This window comes from Phyllostomus discolor, chromosome 7 (genome assembly GCF_004126475.2).
Source record: "Phyllostomus discolor isolate MPI-MPIP mPhyDis1 chromosome 7, mPhyDis1.pri.v3, whole genome shotgun sequence".
Taxonomy (NCBI): Eukaryota; Metazoa; Chordata; class Mammalia; order Chiroptera; family Phyllostomidae; genus Phyllostomus; species Phyllostomus discolor.
Window position 1 is genome coordinate 21,957,967 of NC_040909.2, and position 18,909 is coordinate 21,976,875.

The 18,909-nt window shown below is 41.7% G+C and overlaps 1 protein-coding gene across 1 annotated transcript in view; it reads right to left on the reverse strand.

The window, feature by feature from the left end:
• LOC114501818 (ubiquitin-conjugating enzyme E2 E2) overlaps positions 1-16,386 on the reverse strand; it is a 262,437-nt gene extending 246,051 nt beyond the window's left edge. Inside the window, exons 1-2 of the mRNA XM_028518570.2 lie at positions 16,199-16,386; positions 9,838-10,021 (exon numbers count right to left, since the gene is read on the reverse strand). Coding sequence (XP_028374371.1) covers positions 9,838-10,013 — 176 coding nt within the window. The 5' untranslated portion in view covers positions 10,014-10,021; positions 16,199-16,386. The remainder of the gene's footprint in view (positions 1-9,837; positions 10,022-16,198) is intronic.
• Between the last annotated feature and the right edge of the window lie 2,523 nt (positions 16,387-18,909).

Sequence of the window (18,909 nt, forward strand, 5' to 3'; positions counted from 1 at the left end):
TGCACATAAAGCATATACTGCCCACAATGAAATGAGAAGAGTCTCAAAGATCTGACACAGGAGAACACCCTTTATTGATTTCATGCAAAAGTATAAAACGGGTGTGCCCAGGTTAAAGATAGTAAACCGAGCACATTCATCTCCCACTCCTTCAGGACCCCAACTGGTGCAAGAAAAAATAATCAGTAAAATGAGGGGGAGATCACCAGTGAGTGAGAAATTTCAATGTACAAAGCGGGCGGTGTAATTGAAACAGGTTGAGACGGCCAAGATGGCGGCTGCAGAGTGCCCAGATAATAAAGATATCCTATTCAAAGGGTCGGGGAGAGAAAGACAACCAGAAATCCCAGATTCAGAAAACACCGACCTCTGTAAGGAAAACCACAGATCAAACATGAAGCTTTCTAAAATGTAAAATAATTTTAAGTAACAGATGTTAAGGGGAAAAAACAGAGATTTGATATATTTTCCCTAAATGCTATGATTCATCGGGTAGCCTAGGGATCATGACATTGGACTTGTACGAAATCTAATCCTAACATCCTGTTTGGTCTGGTGGGATGAATATTTAGTTATTGTAAATGTTCAGGCAATTTACTGGTCTTTTACAGTAGATAAAGCACAGAAGATGGTTTGCAGTTGCACTATACACTGTAAATGTAACTAACCTTGGAGAGGTAAAATTAAGTGTAGCTAAAAGAAACCAGCTAAACGTGGATGGAGGATGGGTGTGAGCACATGGAAGGAAGAATAAAAGTATTAATACCCCTATTTTACAAAGTAGGGGGACAAGAAATACTGTGGGATCTGAAGGAGTAAGACAGAGTGTCTTTAGCTGGGGGAGGAATGAGAAAGGAAGAGCGTGTAAATGAGCTACGTCCTCAAGTTTCACAGCAAGGAGTCAAAAGATATTAATGTTAACAATCTGACAGACAGATGTAAGTGTATTATTTAGTGTTCCACACAAAACTAAATGAGGGACTAAACCCAGAGACAGCTAAAGAGTTTGCTTCAAGGTATAAAATTGGGTTAGGGAGGGTGTTTGGACAAAACAGTTGCTTTCCATTAAAGACGTCTCTGTAATGTTTAATCTGTTACCAAAAACATGAATAACTTTTACAAATTGTTTTTAAACTGAGAGGAACAAAAGAACAGGCATTCAAAAGAGCATGTTTAAAATGTCAGAGAGAACTATTTTTAACATAAAAGAACTTCTCTGGGGTTTTTCAAATAACTCATCTTGCTTTATGCTTACATCGTCCCTTCTGGTTTAAAAATTGACATGTCATAATTTTCTGCCATAGATTTCTATTACGGAACTTGAACCCCTCCAGCTTCTATAATTCCAAATCTAATTATCCAATACAAAAAGCAATTTACTGATAAACTTGACAACACTGAGCAATGAGTCAATATATTATACCTAAAAATGGTTGTATTTTTCTTGACAAAAAAAAAAAGATTATACTAAGAAGTGCTATGTAAACGGTTGCAAGATGTCCTGCTGTTTCCAATGACAGCAATTCACTTCTACCTCCAAAGTTGTGCTCATAGTGTGTATTAAGTTTCTCAGTCTTGACATGTGGGGTAAAGAAGGCCGCTATTTCAGGCACTGTCCCTTAGGGTGAGGAAAAACGAAAAAGTATCAATAATTCACACTTACGGTGACTATCAAAAGTAAATGAAATAAATCTCACAGAACTCTCTAAGTATTACTGGTTTATCAGTCCCCATTTAAAAGATAAGGAAACTGACTTCCGGCAAGATGGAGGAATAGGTGGAAGCACCGTACCTCCTCGTACAACCAAGATTAGAAAACCAATAATTTATAACAATAATTTACTATCAGAATAACACCCAGATCTGGCAGAGGATTTATCTGAATGGAAGTTGGGCAGCCAAGAAGTTGAAGTAGACGCGTTCATCCGGACTGGTAGGAGAAGACGAGCCGGGTGGGCACAGGGCTGGCTCAGGTCGGTGGAGCGCGGAGGTCGGGGGAAGGTTTGGCGCGAAATCGGCGCAAAAGCCATCCGGGGGCGCAAGAAGGCAGCGGTGATCCCTGAGTACGCAAGCTGCGGCTGGCAGACCCAGAGGGGCAGCGATTGTGGACCAGGGCAGAACTCGCGGCCCAGAAGCCCAGACAAGGGTCTGAGTCCAGGGGAACAGAACTACCGCCATTGTTTTCTCCCGCCCCCACTCCCGCTCCCGTCCCACCCCCACATATAACGTCACAATCTAGTGACTGGGGTGCCCAGCCCTGGTGAGCACCTAAGGCTCCGCCCCCCACCGTAACAAGAGCAACCAGACTGGAAAAAAAAAAAGGAGAGACGGGGGAAAAAAAAACCATGTTTTCAACAGAGCAGATCAGTCCCCCAGGACTCATCCTTTTGAGTGACCAAGAATTAGCCAATCTATCAGACGCGCAGTTCAAAACACTGGTGATCAGAAAGCTCACGGAATTGGTGGATTTTGGACGAAATTTAGATGAAAGAATGCAGATTACCATAAAACAGATGCAGGAAGACACGCGGAGGAGAGCCAATAGTGAAAGGAAGGAATATGAGTCTCAAAACAATACAGTGGACCAGAAGGAAGATAGAATCAACCAAGCAGGAAAGCATGATGAAATAAGAATTCAAAAAATTGAGGAAAAGATTAAGAGCATCCAAGACACCTTTAAACGTTCCAATATCCGAATTATAGGGGTACCAGAATCGGAAGGGGAAAAGCAACAGATTGAGCACGTATTTGAACAAAAAATAAAGGAGAACTTCCCCAATCTGGCAAAGGGAACAGTCTTCCAAGAAATCCAAGAAGCTCAGAGAGCCCCAAAGAAGTTGGACCCAAGAAGAAACACACCAAGGCACATCATAATTACATTAGCCAAGGTAAAAACGAAGGAGAGAATCCTAGAAGCAGCAAGAGGTAAGGGGACAGTCACCTACAAAGGAGTTCCCATCAGACTGTCAGCTGATTTCTCCAAAGAGACCTTACAGGCAAGAAGGGGCTGGAAAGAAATATTCCAAGTCATGAAAGACAAGGACCTACATCCCAGATTGCTCTATCCAGCAAAGCTCTCATTTAGAATGGAAGGGCAGATAAAGTGCTTCTCAGATAAGGTCAAGTTAAAGGAGTTCCTCATCACCAAGCCCTTATTTTATGAAATGCTAAAGGGACTTATCTAAGAAAAGAAGATAAAGAAAAGACATGTATAGTAAAAGGACAGCAAACTCACAAATATTAACAACCACACCTAAAGCAAAACCAAAAGAAACTAAGTAAACAATTAGAACAGGAACAGAACCACAGAAATGGAGGGCACATGGAGGGTTAGCAGCAGGGGGGTGGGAGGAGGAGAGAGGGGGAAAAGGTATAGAGAATAAGTAGCATAGAAGGTAGGTTGAAAATAGATAGGGGGAGGGCAAGAATAGTACGGGAAATGTAGAAACTAAAGAACTCATAAGTATGACACATGGACATGAACTAAAGGGGGAAATGTGGGTGGGAGGGGGGTAAAGGGTGGAGGGGAGAGAAGGGGGAAAATGGGACAACTGTAATAGCATAATCAATAAAATATATTTAAAAAAAAATAAAAGATAAGGAAACTAAGGCTAGTTATTGTAAGCTGCTAAGGTGGAAGGCAATTTTATCTTGCTAAATCAAAGAAACAGAAAGACCTCTCTCTTACCAGAACTTTGAAGACAAAACTATTTCTCTAGACATAAATCAACTAGACAACTGCCTCAATTTCCAATTTCTGCCTGACAGTGCCACTTCTATGGTTATTATATAGAGAATTTGGGAACTGCACATAAGTTTTTAGAATAAGTCAGAAGCAAAACACCAACTAAATTTCAGTGTCTGAGGCCTCACGTAATACATTAACTGTTCCAGAAATGGCAAGAACACTGCCTGCCACTGTCATTTGCTAAAAAGAAAGGGTGGGGAGGAGGAGCAGATAACAATTGTGATTCACTGAGATGTAACTGAAGAACATGGTAGCAATATTATGCAAAACAGAGATGATTAGGAAGCACCCATTTTATCATCAACATTAGATCACTAGTTCAGAAAAATGAAGCCGTAGATATGTAGTGACATGTTTGAAACACACACACATATTTTAGGTTAAAAAAAAGTCAACTGTCCTGAGCAGTGTGGCTCAGTTGGTTGGGCATTGCTCTGCAAAGTGATGGGTCACAGGTTTGATTCCCGGTCAAGATACATGCCTGGGTTATGGGTTCGGTCCCTGGTTGGGGGGCATAGGAGAGGCAACACATTGGTGTTTCTCTCCCTCTCTTTTCCCCTCCCTTCCCCTCTCTCTAGAAATAAATAAAATCTTAAAACAAAAAGAAAATTCAGTAACTCGCTCAGGCCAAGTAGAACATGAATATATGAACATGGGGATTTAAAAAGGTGTTTTCTTGACAGTTACTTTAAAAACAAACGAAAAAACCCTCCGTCCCACCTAGATGACTTTCTATGCTGTCCTAAGGAATGCATTCCCCAGTTTCTTGAGAATCTCCATTCTAACCAACTGAATCAAATGATCAAAACATCCAAAATGAACTTATTCTCAGGAAGAAAACATCATGCAACTACTTCCTAAAATTTTCTGCATCTCATGGCAGCCTCTGAATTAACCTAGAAAACACAGAGTCTTTGCAAATAATAAGCCTAGAGTTTAATTCTGAATGGTGACCCAGTAAACCTCTCCCCGCCAATTATCCACACACAAGGGATGTGGTACCAGATCCCTCGTGGATGCCTGAAACCTCGGTTCTGAACTTTGTATGTACTAAATTTTTACCTATATATATATCTATATATCTATATATCTATATATCTATATCTATGATAAAGTTTAACTTGTAGATTGGAAAATTTCATGAGTAGAAGATTAGTTCTTAGCACAGATCTTAACCTCAGCACATGATTTTTTTTCTTAAGTTGGAAACTTTCACCTTTCGCCTTTGCACTTAGAGGAACACTTTATAGCTTCTCCTTGGCATATCCAAATTGCCAGCATCACTACTTGTGCACTTTGGGGATGACTTGAGCACAAGCACTGCGATACCATGGACAGTGGACCTGACAGCCTAGATGGCTTAAGTGAGCAATGGGCAGGTAGTGTACACCACTGAACAAAACAGCATATATGCTGAACAAAAGGAGGATTAATGTCCCAAACAGGAGTGAGATTTCACTACACTACTCAGAGCAGTGTGCAATTTAAATTTTTGAATTATTTCTGAAATTATCCGTGTAGTATTTTCGGACTGTGGCCGAGTGCAGGTAACTGCAAGGGCAGAAAGAGAAACCGCATAGAAGAGGGAACTACTGTATATACCACTGACCCCTGAACAACACTGCGGCTGGGGGCACCACCCACCCACCTCACTGTCAAATATCCACGTGTAAGTTTTGACTCTCCCAAAGCTTCACTGCCCTCACTCAAGTACATGCAGGGGATTGGTTCCAGGCCCACCTCTCATATACCAAAGTCCACGCATGCTCAAGTCCCTGTACAAAGGGCACAGATCAATGCACACAGGTGGCCTTCCACATCTGCGGCTCCCAACTGCGGAACAGAAACGGTAAAGTATTTACTGAAAAAAAAAATCCACGTATTAGTAGACTCAGGCAGTTCAAATCCATGCCGTTCATGGGTCAACTGTACTAGGTACCTGTGATTCTACGAGACCACTGATTTTTTACGACACTCTCGATTAAATGATTGCACACATAAACTGTAAGATGCACCCTGATTTCAGAAGCATGAATGAATTTTTAAAGGCACATTTAGAATCAAGAAAATACAGTAATTACAGAAGATTGTCTGAAAGAATACTTCTTTATTCTCACGTGGAAAATAAGCTTAGATCATCCCATATAATAAAAGTTCACACTGGAATACAGTAGAATCCACCTTTCAACCTAACTAAAATTTAAATGGAATCTAAAACCAAATATCATTCCTAGAGCAGTATTATATTGTGTCCAATAAATGCACAATGCCTGCTCTGAAAAAAGTTAATTTGAAATAAATGTGATTTAAAATTCACATTTACAGATGTGTCAACATGTGAAAGAGGCAGTACAATTCAGTGAAGAGCTCCAAGCAGATGTCTTATGGAACTGATTAGTCAGTTTAATATCATCAAAATGTGTCACTGCAGAAACAGTCCAACTACACACTTGCAAATATAACAAGAGTGATATAGGCATGTTTCTACACCACATTACTTTTTTAAAGATTTTATTTATTTATTCTTAGGGAGAGGGGGAGGGAGAAAAAGGAGGGAAAGACACATTGATGTGCAAGAGATACATGATAGGTTGCCTCTCAAATGCCCTCTACTGGGGACCTGGCCTACAACCCAGGCATGTGACCTGACTGGGAATCAAACCAGTGACCCTTTGATTCTCAGGCTGGCACTCAATCCACTGAGCCACACCAGCCAGAGCTCTACACCAAATTATTAATTTTACAATTACAGTACATTTCATGCAATTGAGCACTTCTGTGCAAAGTACTTTAGAGTTATTAGAGAATGTATATAATTATGGCACCTGAGTGTTTCTAGTTTAACAACAGCATTATGTTCTCAGAGGTTAATATACACTTCATTTTCCTAAACTTTATTAAATAGACTTGAAAAATGTTATTAAAGACTTTAATTGGCACAAAACTATATATGACAGTGTCAATGTGGGTAACATCTTGCTATGTGCTACATAAATGCTTTATCACATTCAGCCCTCACAAAAGCCCTGTGAAGATGGTACTATTATTATGTCCATTTTACAGAAGAAGAAACTGAGGCACAGAAATGTCCAATTATGTATCTACCATCAGAAGGGTACTAACTGCCAGAATCCAGACTCAAACTGCGGTCCTACTCTAGAGTCCAACTTCTTGCACTGCTTCTGGTTAACAACCTCCCATAAAATGACACTAACTGGAAAAGACTTATCAACTGATTAAAAATCAATTATCAATAATAAAGTATAAATTAGATTCTTATTTTGAAATGACCTCTCACTTTTAGTCTTCTGAACACATTAGTACCCAGATCCTACTACCTATGGAAGTTCCAATGCCTACAATAAACGCAAAAGTCTAAGGCGGCCAGTAAATACACCTTGTGACCCTACTATATACTACACACTATAAACACAACGGGAATGACAAAAACATAGGGCCCTACCCTCATGAGTCCCAATTTCTTTCTCAGTTCTTAGAACTTAAACAGAGATGGAGAAAAAAACAGTAATAACTTCCCTATCAACTAAATTGGGGGAAGAGACAGGGGGAAAATTAAGCTTTATGTTTTTTACTTAAAAAATTAACAGTGAAACAGCATTTTTATATTTAAAACAAATGGTAAATGACTATGTCACTGTCACTGATAAACCACCCAGGGACCACCTAGAGGAAGGTCATGAATCACAAATTGAAAATCAGATTCATGAGAATGAATTTGCCAATGCAGGGACTCCTTCAGCAAAGAAGCAACTCAAAAAAATACTTCTTTCACTGGTGCGATATCAATTTCTATTATTGACAATGAAGTACACACACACCATCTCAAAATTAGGATTTATCCCCCATCTAAAAGGAGGGGACAAGGTTTTAATATATAACCTATATTTTGTACACACTGTAATGAAGTAAAAGATGACCCATGTAAATACTTGCAAAAATTTGTGTAATCTTCACTTTCACACATTATACAGTTTACTCTCTTTCATAAGCAGATCTTTGATACATAACCCAAGAAATAGGACTCTGAGGTATTTAAGGGCGGTGCTGCCAGCCCAGGGAAAGGCAGGGCCTCGCGAACACAGACAGTCTTGGCTACGGGCAGTCATGGGCGAGCAGCGTGCAGACCGGGCAGAAGCACTCACCAGATCCATGCCCTGCCGTGCCGCACACCGGGCCAGCGCATCCTCTCCCTATTCTGACAAGCTGCAGAGGCCCTGCAAAAACCCTCACTGTCAGCAGATGAGCACTGAATTAGAGTTTCCTCTTTCACATTGGGCCCCAATCTGTACTTGAACATCTTACCCATCCACCCCCGAACTCCTTTCTTTCACCTAAATGTCATATTATCTCCATTACCATCTTTCGAATCCATCCTAATTCTAACCAGCATCCCATTTATCACTAGCAGATCATTCTGTGTTGTGGCCATGTAGCAGAGGGGTAGGGCGAGCCAAATGAAGCTCTCTGAACTTGCGTTGTGATAGCAAAAACAAACTGACTCCTTTCCCCAGCACTAGCAAGAGGTTTAAAGTGCAAGGCTGATTTTCACACAATTCCTTCTACAGAGGTCAAGAACCAGCAACACTCTTCTGGAAAGGGGAAACTGACTACCTTAGTCCCTGGGAATGCACTGCTGACCACGCATGAGCATTCCAACATCTCTCCCTAATGAGTCACGTCCCCCCAGGGGGCTTGAGAAGGCTCTTCCCTATCCTGAGGATTGACTAGGCCGGAAGAAAACAAGGTCTCCTAGATCATAATGGTTTTTGATCTTTGGGAAAGAAGTTCCCCCTACCAGGGGTGTCCAACCTTTTAGCATCTCTGGGTCAAGACATTAAATACAGTAGAAGAAGAAGAGTTGTCTTGGGCCACACATTAAATACACTGTTAACACATAATCACAAAAAAATCTCATAATGTTTTAAGTAAATTTACGACTTTGTGCTGGGCCGCATTCACAGCCATCCTGGGCTGCATGCGGCCCGTGGGCCACAGTTGGGACACCCCTGCTACTCTCCAATAAACTTGAAAGCTATCGTTAAGCATTCAGACAATCCACAATGCCTAAAATTTACAGAATGCTTTTATTTATACTTTCTATTTCTTATAAAAAGGTATTAAAATAAAACAAGAATATTAAATCACAGGATCAGGTCTCTACTAAATTTAATTTTCCTTTAAACTACTTTTCGAGAGATATCCGATAATGTGGCAATATTAAAACAAATTCCCTCTGCTGAGTCCAATAACATGCCAATGATCATAAGCGACTGATGGAGCAATAGAGAATCATTCAAATACCGACCTTCCAGACATATCTATTTTCCAGAGAAAAAGAAAATCTGTGCCAAGACTGACCCACTGCCTAACATAATAAAACCAAGACAAATTTTTTTGTGAACTCTGGCATTTCTTACTTTACTAACAGGGAGAAATAGAAAATATACTAACATTCAGTAACTATTATAATAGATCCCTACTCTCTATTCTGTACTACAGAACAGAATAAAATCTTTATGGTCAAGTAACTACAAATCAAACCATCACACTTTTACATGTGTTTTCCTATTTATGCTCACCTATCTAAACACACACAAGCACACTATGGATATATATTTTATTACTTTGCCATGCTGTTTAACTGACTTTAAATACCAAAAAGTTCACATTGCCTACAATTACAACTATGTAAAAGAATCTTTAAAAAAAAGATTTTATTTATTTATTTTTAGAGAGGGAAAGGGAGGGAAAAAGAGAGGGAGAAAGAGAGGGAGAGAAACACCAATGTGTGGTTGCCTCTTGTGCACCCCTGACCAGGAGTATGGGGACTTGGCCTGCAACCCAGGCATGTGCCCTGATTGGCAATCGAACCTGCGACCCTTTGGTTTGCAGACCCACGCTCAATCCACTGAGCTACACCAGCCAGGGCTAAAAGAAATAATCTTGAAGAAAAATCCATGAACTTCATGGTCCACATCCCCCCCAAAAATGATGAAATGCAACAGAAAGACAGAACTTAAGACAATAAACTGACACTGAAAATAAAAAGATTATTATAACTAAGGTACCTTTTAGCACTAGTTGACAATTTAGCAGCTGTTTTGCTGGATATTTTCCCCTCCTTTTTCTTGGGCTGAACTTGTTCTCTTTCTGGTTCTTGTTGAACACTTTCACGTTGGTCTCCATCAGAACTTCCTCCACTAGTGCTTGGACTGTCATCAACTCTCTGTGCCTCAGTGGACATTTTAGATCCTAGTTCAAAGAAGCAAAAAGCATTCATTCAGTTGTGGGAGGACTGTTAACAGGTTACCTCAAAAATGGACAGGAAATGAGCCTCAAATTAGAGCAAGTAAAGCTAATATAAAGTAAGTCGGTCATTTACAAAACAGCTTTGGAAATTAACAAAACTTTTCTTTCATTCATTCAGATGTACCAAGAAGAGAAAGGAAAACACATAAAATACAGACACAAAATGTTCCCAGTAACATTATTCATAGAGCCAAAAGAGGAAACAACTCCAATGTCTACTAACTGATGAATGAGGAAACCAAATCTGGTATATCCACACAAATAAATACTATTCAGCCACATAAAGGAATAAAGTATAGCAGCTGTATGATACAACATGGACAAACTTTGAAAACATTATGCTAAGCTAAGGAAGCTGGTCACAAAGAACCACGAACCACAGGGTCCCATTTATATGAACAGCCAGAACAGGCAAATCCACGGACACAGGCAAGTCAGGAAGTGATTCCCAGGGGCTGAAAGCAAGGAAGTAATGGGAAGAACTGCTAATAGGTACCAAGTTTCACCAAAATACCTGAAAATGTTTGGAAATTAGATAATGATGATGTTGCACAAATAGACATATTCCATAAACCACTGAGTTATACCTTTTAAAAGGGTGAATTTTACAGTGCGTGAATTACAATCAAGAAAGCTGTTACAAAAAAAAAGAAAAAAAAGAGGGCCTACTCTCTACTAGGCTCCGTGGCAGTCCCCTTGGTCTTACAAGCATGAGAAATTTGGTCTAGCAGGTAAGCTAACTTGCTAAATGATAACAGGACATTCAGTAAAAAACAGACACAGGAAGAGGAAAATGAGGGATACCTTCTCATCCACATATAATACACACATGCTCAGGGCTGGGCTAAGGTCAAAAATCCTCTCAACTAATTGATTGTTTTCAGTAACCTCTGCGACAACACAACAGAGGCCTGCACGGGTCTAAATAAAAACTGAACTGTAGGACAGTGCCGGCACTGATGCAGCAAAATACCAAGCAACTGCGTTTCACAAGAGATGGAGACTGTTGAGACACTGAGGGATTTTTTTCCCCACAGTCTGAATGAAATCTCTCTTAAGGCTTTCAAATTCCCTTTGCTCTGAGTTCATGCTCCCCAAACAGCTGATTACCAACTTGATTTCCTCAATACCTTGATATGTAGGTAGCTGTTATAAACTAGACAGCAGACATAAAAAAAATGCAGTAAGTGAAAAGGAATATCCCCTCTCACCTGTCATTCTATCATAATCAATTTCTGAATTTCATTACTCTGAATACGTCCCTTAACATCCAACCAGCTTGCCCTGGCTGGTGTGGCTCAGTGGACTGAGTGCCAGCCTGCGAACCAAAGGGCTTCAGGTTTGATTCCCAGTCTAGGGCACATGACTGGGTTGCGGGCCAGGTCCCCAGTAGAGGGCGCGTGAGAAGCAACCACACATTAATGTTTCCCTTTCTTTCTTCCTCCTTTCCCCTCTCTCTAAAAGTAAATAAATAAAATCTTAAAAAAAAATCCAACTAGCTTAGAGTGTACCAACAAATATAAAACCAAACTGACAAAGTTCATGTCTGGATTCTAAAGGGACTTGTGCTCACTGCTACTTTAACTAAAAAACCACTCTGAGCACAGTGTAGCTACATTCTCAGGCACCTCTCCTTAAAAAAACTGAACTACCTACCTATAAGAAGTGACATTAACACCATAAAATACATCTTTAAAAACAGCAGACAAATGGAACAAATTCCTTTTGAAAAAGGCACCATATTTCTCTTAATCAAATTAGGACTTGAGCCCCAGCTGGTGTGGCTCAGTGGATTGAGCGCCGGCCTGCAAACCAAAGGGTCACAGGTTTAATTCCCAGTCTAGGGTACATGCCTGGGTTGCCGCCAGGTCCCCAGTAGGGGGTGCGTGAATTTCACTCCCTCTCTAAAAATAAGCAAAACCTTAAAAAACAAAAATTATGACTTGAAATAAACTATATTTGATATGATCAAGAATTATAAAGAAAGATTACTCAAACCACTGTTTTTTATTAGTCCAAAAGTATAGCTAGTGGACTGACAGAAATTCATCATCACCGAAGATTCAACTTGTAGCTTGCTATATCAAAGGGATTTCATATTACAGACATTTAATGAATTGAAACTTTTACAGTACGATCAACCAAAAAGCACTGCAAGAGAATGGAAAATTCAGGAGGCACAGAGAGGTAAGAAACTCAGAAGACAATACTGAATGCTTCGAATGAGATAGCACACAAACACGCCACCAACACCCCTTGAACTCCAACGGCTCCCTTCCCCCAAGCCCTACAAAAACAGGTCTTCCCAAGCAGCTCTGAAACTGTCAGGGAAGTCCCCACTGCTTTTCTACCTATTGCTTTTCTACCTATTCCATAAATGGAGACCATCAGTTTCCACAGCTGTGACATCTTTTATGAGCACTAAACTCACTTAATAGAATATGGAAATCTTATACCAGTATGTTTCACATCTAGCTCTAACATCCCTAACATATTTCTTGTTTTTTTTTCATTTTTATTTCATTTTAATTCTCATTCTTGGACTCAACATTTGTTTTTTCAGTTTACTTCTTTCAGTTAAATCAGGAGTTAAAAAACCTTGTGTGTCCATAAGCGTATGTAGAGAGAGCAGATGTGCATGGGAGTGGGAAAGAGAACAATTCCCAGGGAAAAGCCCGAGGATATAACGAAATGCTGCAGGTAATATTTTGAGAGATGTGACATGAGTGAGAAATCCTATTATATACCTTAAACCAGAAGCAATCCATTACATGGCAAATACACGGAAACCCTGAATGAAATAAAATTATTTCTTACTAAAGTTGGAGCTTCAGCTTAATAAACTATGTCTATAGTTTTAGTTGTATATTTCATTATTTATCAAGCTACACATTCTTCTTAATATTCTCATTTATGGGAATTTACATACTGTCTAACAATGCCCTGAGTATACAATTACTTAAAAAACTATTTGGTGATATGATTAATCTGAGCTATAAACAGAGACCCAAATTTCATAAACTGCTCCACAATAGCTGGGGACTAAAATTAGTCTCACTAGAGAACTATTAAAAATACTAGTTAAAATACCCAAATAGATGTATAATGTCTATGGTTTCACAATAAAGAAAAAAATTACTTCCACTTTTGACCTAAGATATTTTAGTTCAAGCAAATCTTAACACAGGGATGGTATTGGTTTGGCCAAAAAGTCTGTTTAGTTTTTTCCGTAAAATAAAAGATGCAGTTTTCATTTTCATTTTCAGCAATAACTTTATTGATTTAGGTATTTTGAGTATGTCAGCTATCTCCTGCTATTAGCTTCTAGTGGGTAGAGGCCAGGAGTGCTGCTAAACATCTTCCGATGCATAAGACAGCCCCACAGCAAAAAATTATTTGGTCAAAATGTCAACAGTACCGAGAAACTTTGCAAACCACTTTTGACGCATTCGATCTCCATACAATACACAGATCTTTTGTGTGTGTGTGTTTCAGTTGCATTTTCACCTTTTTTGAAATAACAAAGCATTATCCACCAAACATGTTGTGTATCTTCTTCCACCTTCAATATTAAAAAGGCTACACAAAAATTCACCAATTTTGGTAGGTTTTTTTTTAAATGCACGCTGATATGACAACTATCCCAATACATCCTAACAAAATTGTTTTGAATGAAGTTAAATAAAACTAAGCACTACTAGAGCCATCCTACAGAAAACTAAATGAACTTTTTGGCCAACCCAATAAGTTTATCTGAGGACACTAATAACCACTGCAGAAACTTTCTCAAAGTTTTCGTATCTTCTTCAAATATCAAGCGTAAGGCAAATTTCTGCTGGATGACAAAACCAGCAGAAATCTGCCTTACTTTTGGAGTATGGGAAAAAAATTATTGTACCACTCAACTGGCAACTAAGTTTTATAAAGAAAAAATAGTTTATAACGTTGGTGTTTTTCTAAAGTACAAATGAAAGTTCCTGAGTTAACTCTTTAAATGTTACCTTCTAAAGCATCATTTAAAAATGATCTTTAAGATTAATTCCTATATAATTTGATCCAATCATCTAATCTAGGGGGAAGATAAATTTAAATCCCAGCATTATAAACAGAGCTACTCATCAAAGATAGTTCCAAAGATATTAAGATAGTTCAGTTTAAATTTTTACTTTGGCTTCAATGTAAACATTGGTTTCTAAACATAAAATAGTAAGGTAGACCTTCTTCAAACATATGTTAAATTAAGAGTTTAAATATTATTCATTCTTCAAACAAACAAATTACCTAAATTTGAATTAGATATGTACTTGATGCTGGAATTACAATCATGGAAATTAGCAACATATAGTGAATGAAACTCACATGTTCCATAAAAATGAAATAATTTGATTACAAATATTAGTGATAACATAAAAGCAACTATATTCACTCCATAAATCCGGATTTACTGCCCAGATAAGCTTTACAAGTGTATCTCAAAGTATAAAACTGCAAAAACAAGTGTTCATTGGAGCTTTACAGGAAAACGCTTAATTCTGTGATTTGATATCCCTCTATTTGTCTTCCTACTCACGTTTCTAAACTTTTCTAAATAATTTATATTATATGCACAACATCTAGCAATATCCAGCTTTTAACTTAAGTGTAAAAATATTTACATAGGAAATAATTGTGGAGCACCTGATTTTTGAGAAAGGTGCCATGTGCTGGGGAAGACAGACTGGGGTATGACATTGTACGAAAACCCTCCATCACGGGCATCTGCCCATACACCAGGGAGCATCCAAACTGTCTGAGTAAACACAAATATTTAGATTACGAGGTCCAGAGTGAATTAACACATATTCAAAAATACACTTTTTTAAAGAATCAGGGATTTAAAAAAAAAAAACCTAAGAGCTTCAAATGTTTCTAAAGCGCTGGATTATCTGAAGGTAAACCGTAGCCCTTCCTTTTGGACTTTCAGATAAAAAATATTTGAGCAGACTCTCAAGTATACACAATACAAAACGATGAATCTTGAAAACATGCAAATAGGTCTTGCAGCCACCCAGCACAGGATGATGTCTTTCTAAAGCGGCCTTAATTTCCTTAAGAGAAGATGGATTGGACATTTCTGGTTGGTCGTAAGGGGAAAAAAGCCACAAGAAGCTACGCTTTATCTTCATTAGAAATGGTAAAGGGCAAAGGGATCAAAACATTATGAGGGAAGACAGGGGGAGAAGTTGGGGGTGGGGGGCGCAGAGGGAATCCAGTTTCCATCCAGGCCAGTGGGGGCTGCAGAGAAGAGACCGGAGAAAAAATGGGCTTCGGCTCCAAAGTGTGACAAGCGCTAGGCTTCACAAAAGACCAATACAACACACACTCCACCCCAGTGCACACACAAACACACCCCACAAGGTCTTCTCCGGGCGGGCCACAGGGGTGCAGCGGAGGTGGCGGGGGAGGCAGACCCGGCACTCGCCAGGAGAGACACCATGTGTAGCAATTATGCAATTAGGGAAAATAGCAAAAGATCAAGCCGGGCACTTTTCCGCCGTGACATTTATCCTGTACTTTTGCAAAGACTTAGTTCCAGGATGCGGCTGGGAGAGGGAAGGGGCTGGGAGGGTAGCGAGGGATGGGGAACTAAGAACAGAAGGGGGTGGAAGACGGGTGGGGAGGGAAGAGGCAGAGGGGGGTGGATGGAAAGGAGGGGGGAGGGGTGGAAAGGGCGAGAAACCGGGGCAGGAGGCTCGAGGGAGGGGGCACAGGGAATGGGGCACGCGGGGGAGCCGGGAGGGAAGGAACTAGGGCACCAGCGGTGTAAGCAGAGACCTGCGACGTGGAGGGGAGGTGGGGGGGTCGCGGGCGAGAGAGGACGCCCGAGGGCAGGGTGGGGGGCACCGACGCAGCTGGGGAGAATACCTGAGGAAGGGGTATCCCTGCAGGTCACAGGGCTCCCGCCCAAGCGCTGGGAAAGAGGGCTGCGGAGGCGGGGGTGGAAAGAGGAGGACAGGGGAGGCCCCAAGTACTGGGTGTCCCCGCAGACCGTCTAGTCACCGAAAGCCGGACCACGCACCACGCATCGGACCGCCCGGCCACGCCTGTCCCTGCCGTGCTCGCGTGCCGGCCCGGACTCACCCTCGGCGCCGCTGCCGCTGCCCCCAGCCGTTCCAGCTCCGGCTCCCAAGGCTGCTGCCCGCGGCTGCTGTTGTGGACGCCCCTGAGTCCTGGAAAGTGAAGCCACCGCCTCCGTGTGAGCCACTGCCGCCGCCCGGCCGTCCGCGCGCGCCCCCGCGAGTGCGCGTGCCCCCCGCCAGCCCGGGAGAGACCGCGAGAGCGCGAGCCCCACGTCGGCTGTGCCGCGGCGCGCCTCCGCCCCGCCCCTCCTCCTCCCGGCGCGCCGCCGAAAGGGGGCGGGGGCGGGCGCGCGCACGGGCGGGCAGCCCAGCGGGCCAGGCGAGGAGAGGGTGGGGGAGGCGGCGTGGAAAAGTAAAGTGACAGCTGAGTCCCGAGAGCAGGCAGTGGCTGGGGTGGGCGAGGGGCGGGGTAGGTGAGGGGTGTCCCACAGTAAAGGAACGGCAGAGACTGGGAGAAGTGAGGGAAACAGAGGTTGACGGGGCGGCTTGAGGGAGGGGACGCGGGGACCTTGACGGGCACGCGCATTAAAGGGACATGCTGGCTGGGGGTGGGAGTTGCCCTCAGAACTAGCAGGGGCCGGCGTTTTACCCCCATCCACTGCAGCCCTTGGCGTCACACTTGCCTCGGAGCTTTCGCAAAGTGGCTACTGGGACTGAAAATGTTGACACACGAAACAGAACTTGAACGCGTGGTGCCCACATGCACCCAAGATGGGAAAACTTAGCGTTGGCCTGGAAAGTTCACCCAGGCTAAGCCACACTCTCCAGCGTCCACTGCAACACGAAGGTCCTTCTGCCTGTTGGCTCGGCCTGGCCCAAACTGTCCAACAGTAGCCGGGGCTGGGGTCCACTGAGCCTTAGGGTCTTGGGGGAGGGGTGGGAAAGCAGCACCGTCGGAGCGAAAGGATAGCTGTTTTCATGCCCATGTGAAGGGTATGGGAAGACTTAGCAATTCTGCGGGTGACCGTAGGAAACTTAGGTTATCCTGTTATCTTCACTCACGAATAGCCATTAGAAAAATATTGGAAAAACTACGTCTGCATTGCACACTTGGATCCCACAAAAATTTCCCTCCCTCCAGCCCCTCTTACCAACCAACTGACTGCTACTGTTGCTACTAAATCTTTGCTATAAAGAAGGTGCTGTCACTATATGTGAAGACAGTGTACTTCCCAGACAAGGCAGAAGATAGCCCCAGAGTCCACCACAACACAAGGAGCCCAAAGAAATTGGTGCAGGGACACCCTAGGGGACAGAAGCAAGCGAAGATCCATATGTACATCTAGAACTGAAAATCCTTTTATCAAAGGCCTTCTTCAAGGATTTACTATTTACAATATTCCTGAAAATTGCCAAAAACTGTTACTGGCTTCTAGCCTTCATCAATCAACACTGAGCAAAAAGTAGGTGTGTTCTTGTGCATCACTTCTGTGTATCACTCAAGAGTGTGGACAGGACCTATGACCCTTCAACTCTGAAATATATATTGGAGGATTAGAAATTAGTATATACCTCTCACATGGTACAATATATTAATAGTAAAATGTGACATAATGCACCAGGTTTGCATTTTAATATTTCAAGTATGACCAAAATAGAGAATTTCATACACTGCCTAAAATTTGTGCATAATTTACTTTACCTCATGAAATCTTTGTGTATTAATGTTTTCATTTTACTAATTGTGTTTCAGTATGTTTTGCAACTGTTTGGTAAGGATAAATGATAGAATCCCCATTTCCTGGGTCTCTATGCTTTTCTCCACACAAACTGCTCTTTTATATACTCTAATGTGTATATCCGTTGGTTTTTGTTCGTTTACAATGAATATTTTATAAGGAAGTACTCTTCCGTTACAGAAAGTATCAAAGTTGTTTTTTAGTCCCGGTCATTGGCCGCTGGGGGCCAAGGATATAGCAATGCCAACTTCCAATTTTGTGAACGGATTGGAAGGAGTTTCACTGCTTAAATGCTGAATCTCTGGTTGCAACAGTACTTCATTTATCTGTAGATGTTTTAACTGCTATATACCATTTACTGAGTTTAAGAAGTGCACAATACAAATCAGTTCCCCTTTTCACGGATTCAAGGAATATTTATTGAGTACCAGACACTGTCTAGATGGTTGAGATATGGCATTGAATAAAAAAGGAAAATCCCTGTCCTCTTAGAGCTGCCCTATCCTTGCCCCTTCTCTTTGTTTTACACATGATGTACAATTTCTCAGCAATTTCGGTTGACTCTGCCTTCAAAAATATACCCTGAAAGTATCCACTTCCTCCTCCCTCTCTCCCTGCAGCTAATAACCTGGTCTAAGCCACCATCATTTCTCAATGGTTTCCTACCTGGTGTTATTTCTCTCCTTCTCCACTCTCCACCCCCACCGGATACTCTCCATCCACACACAGAACAGTCTGAGTGATCTTATAAAACATAGGTCTCTTTGCAGAACCTCCAGTGGCTTCCCAATTTGGAGCCACAACTGAAGTTCTGGCGATGGCTGCATGGTCCTACATGATCTGCCCACCTCCCCCCCAACCAGGACCCCCCCTCTGACCTCACAGTTGTAACTCACCCCAGCCTCGTCTCCTTCCAGCCACACTAGCCTCCTTGCTGTTAGGGAACACACCAGACATTTCTCAGCCTCAAGACTTCTGACTTACAATTTTCTATCTCTGGAACATTCTTCCCTCCCACCCCTCCCCCAACACT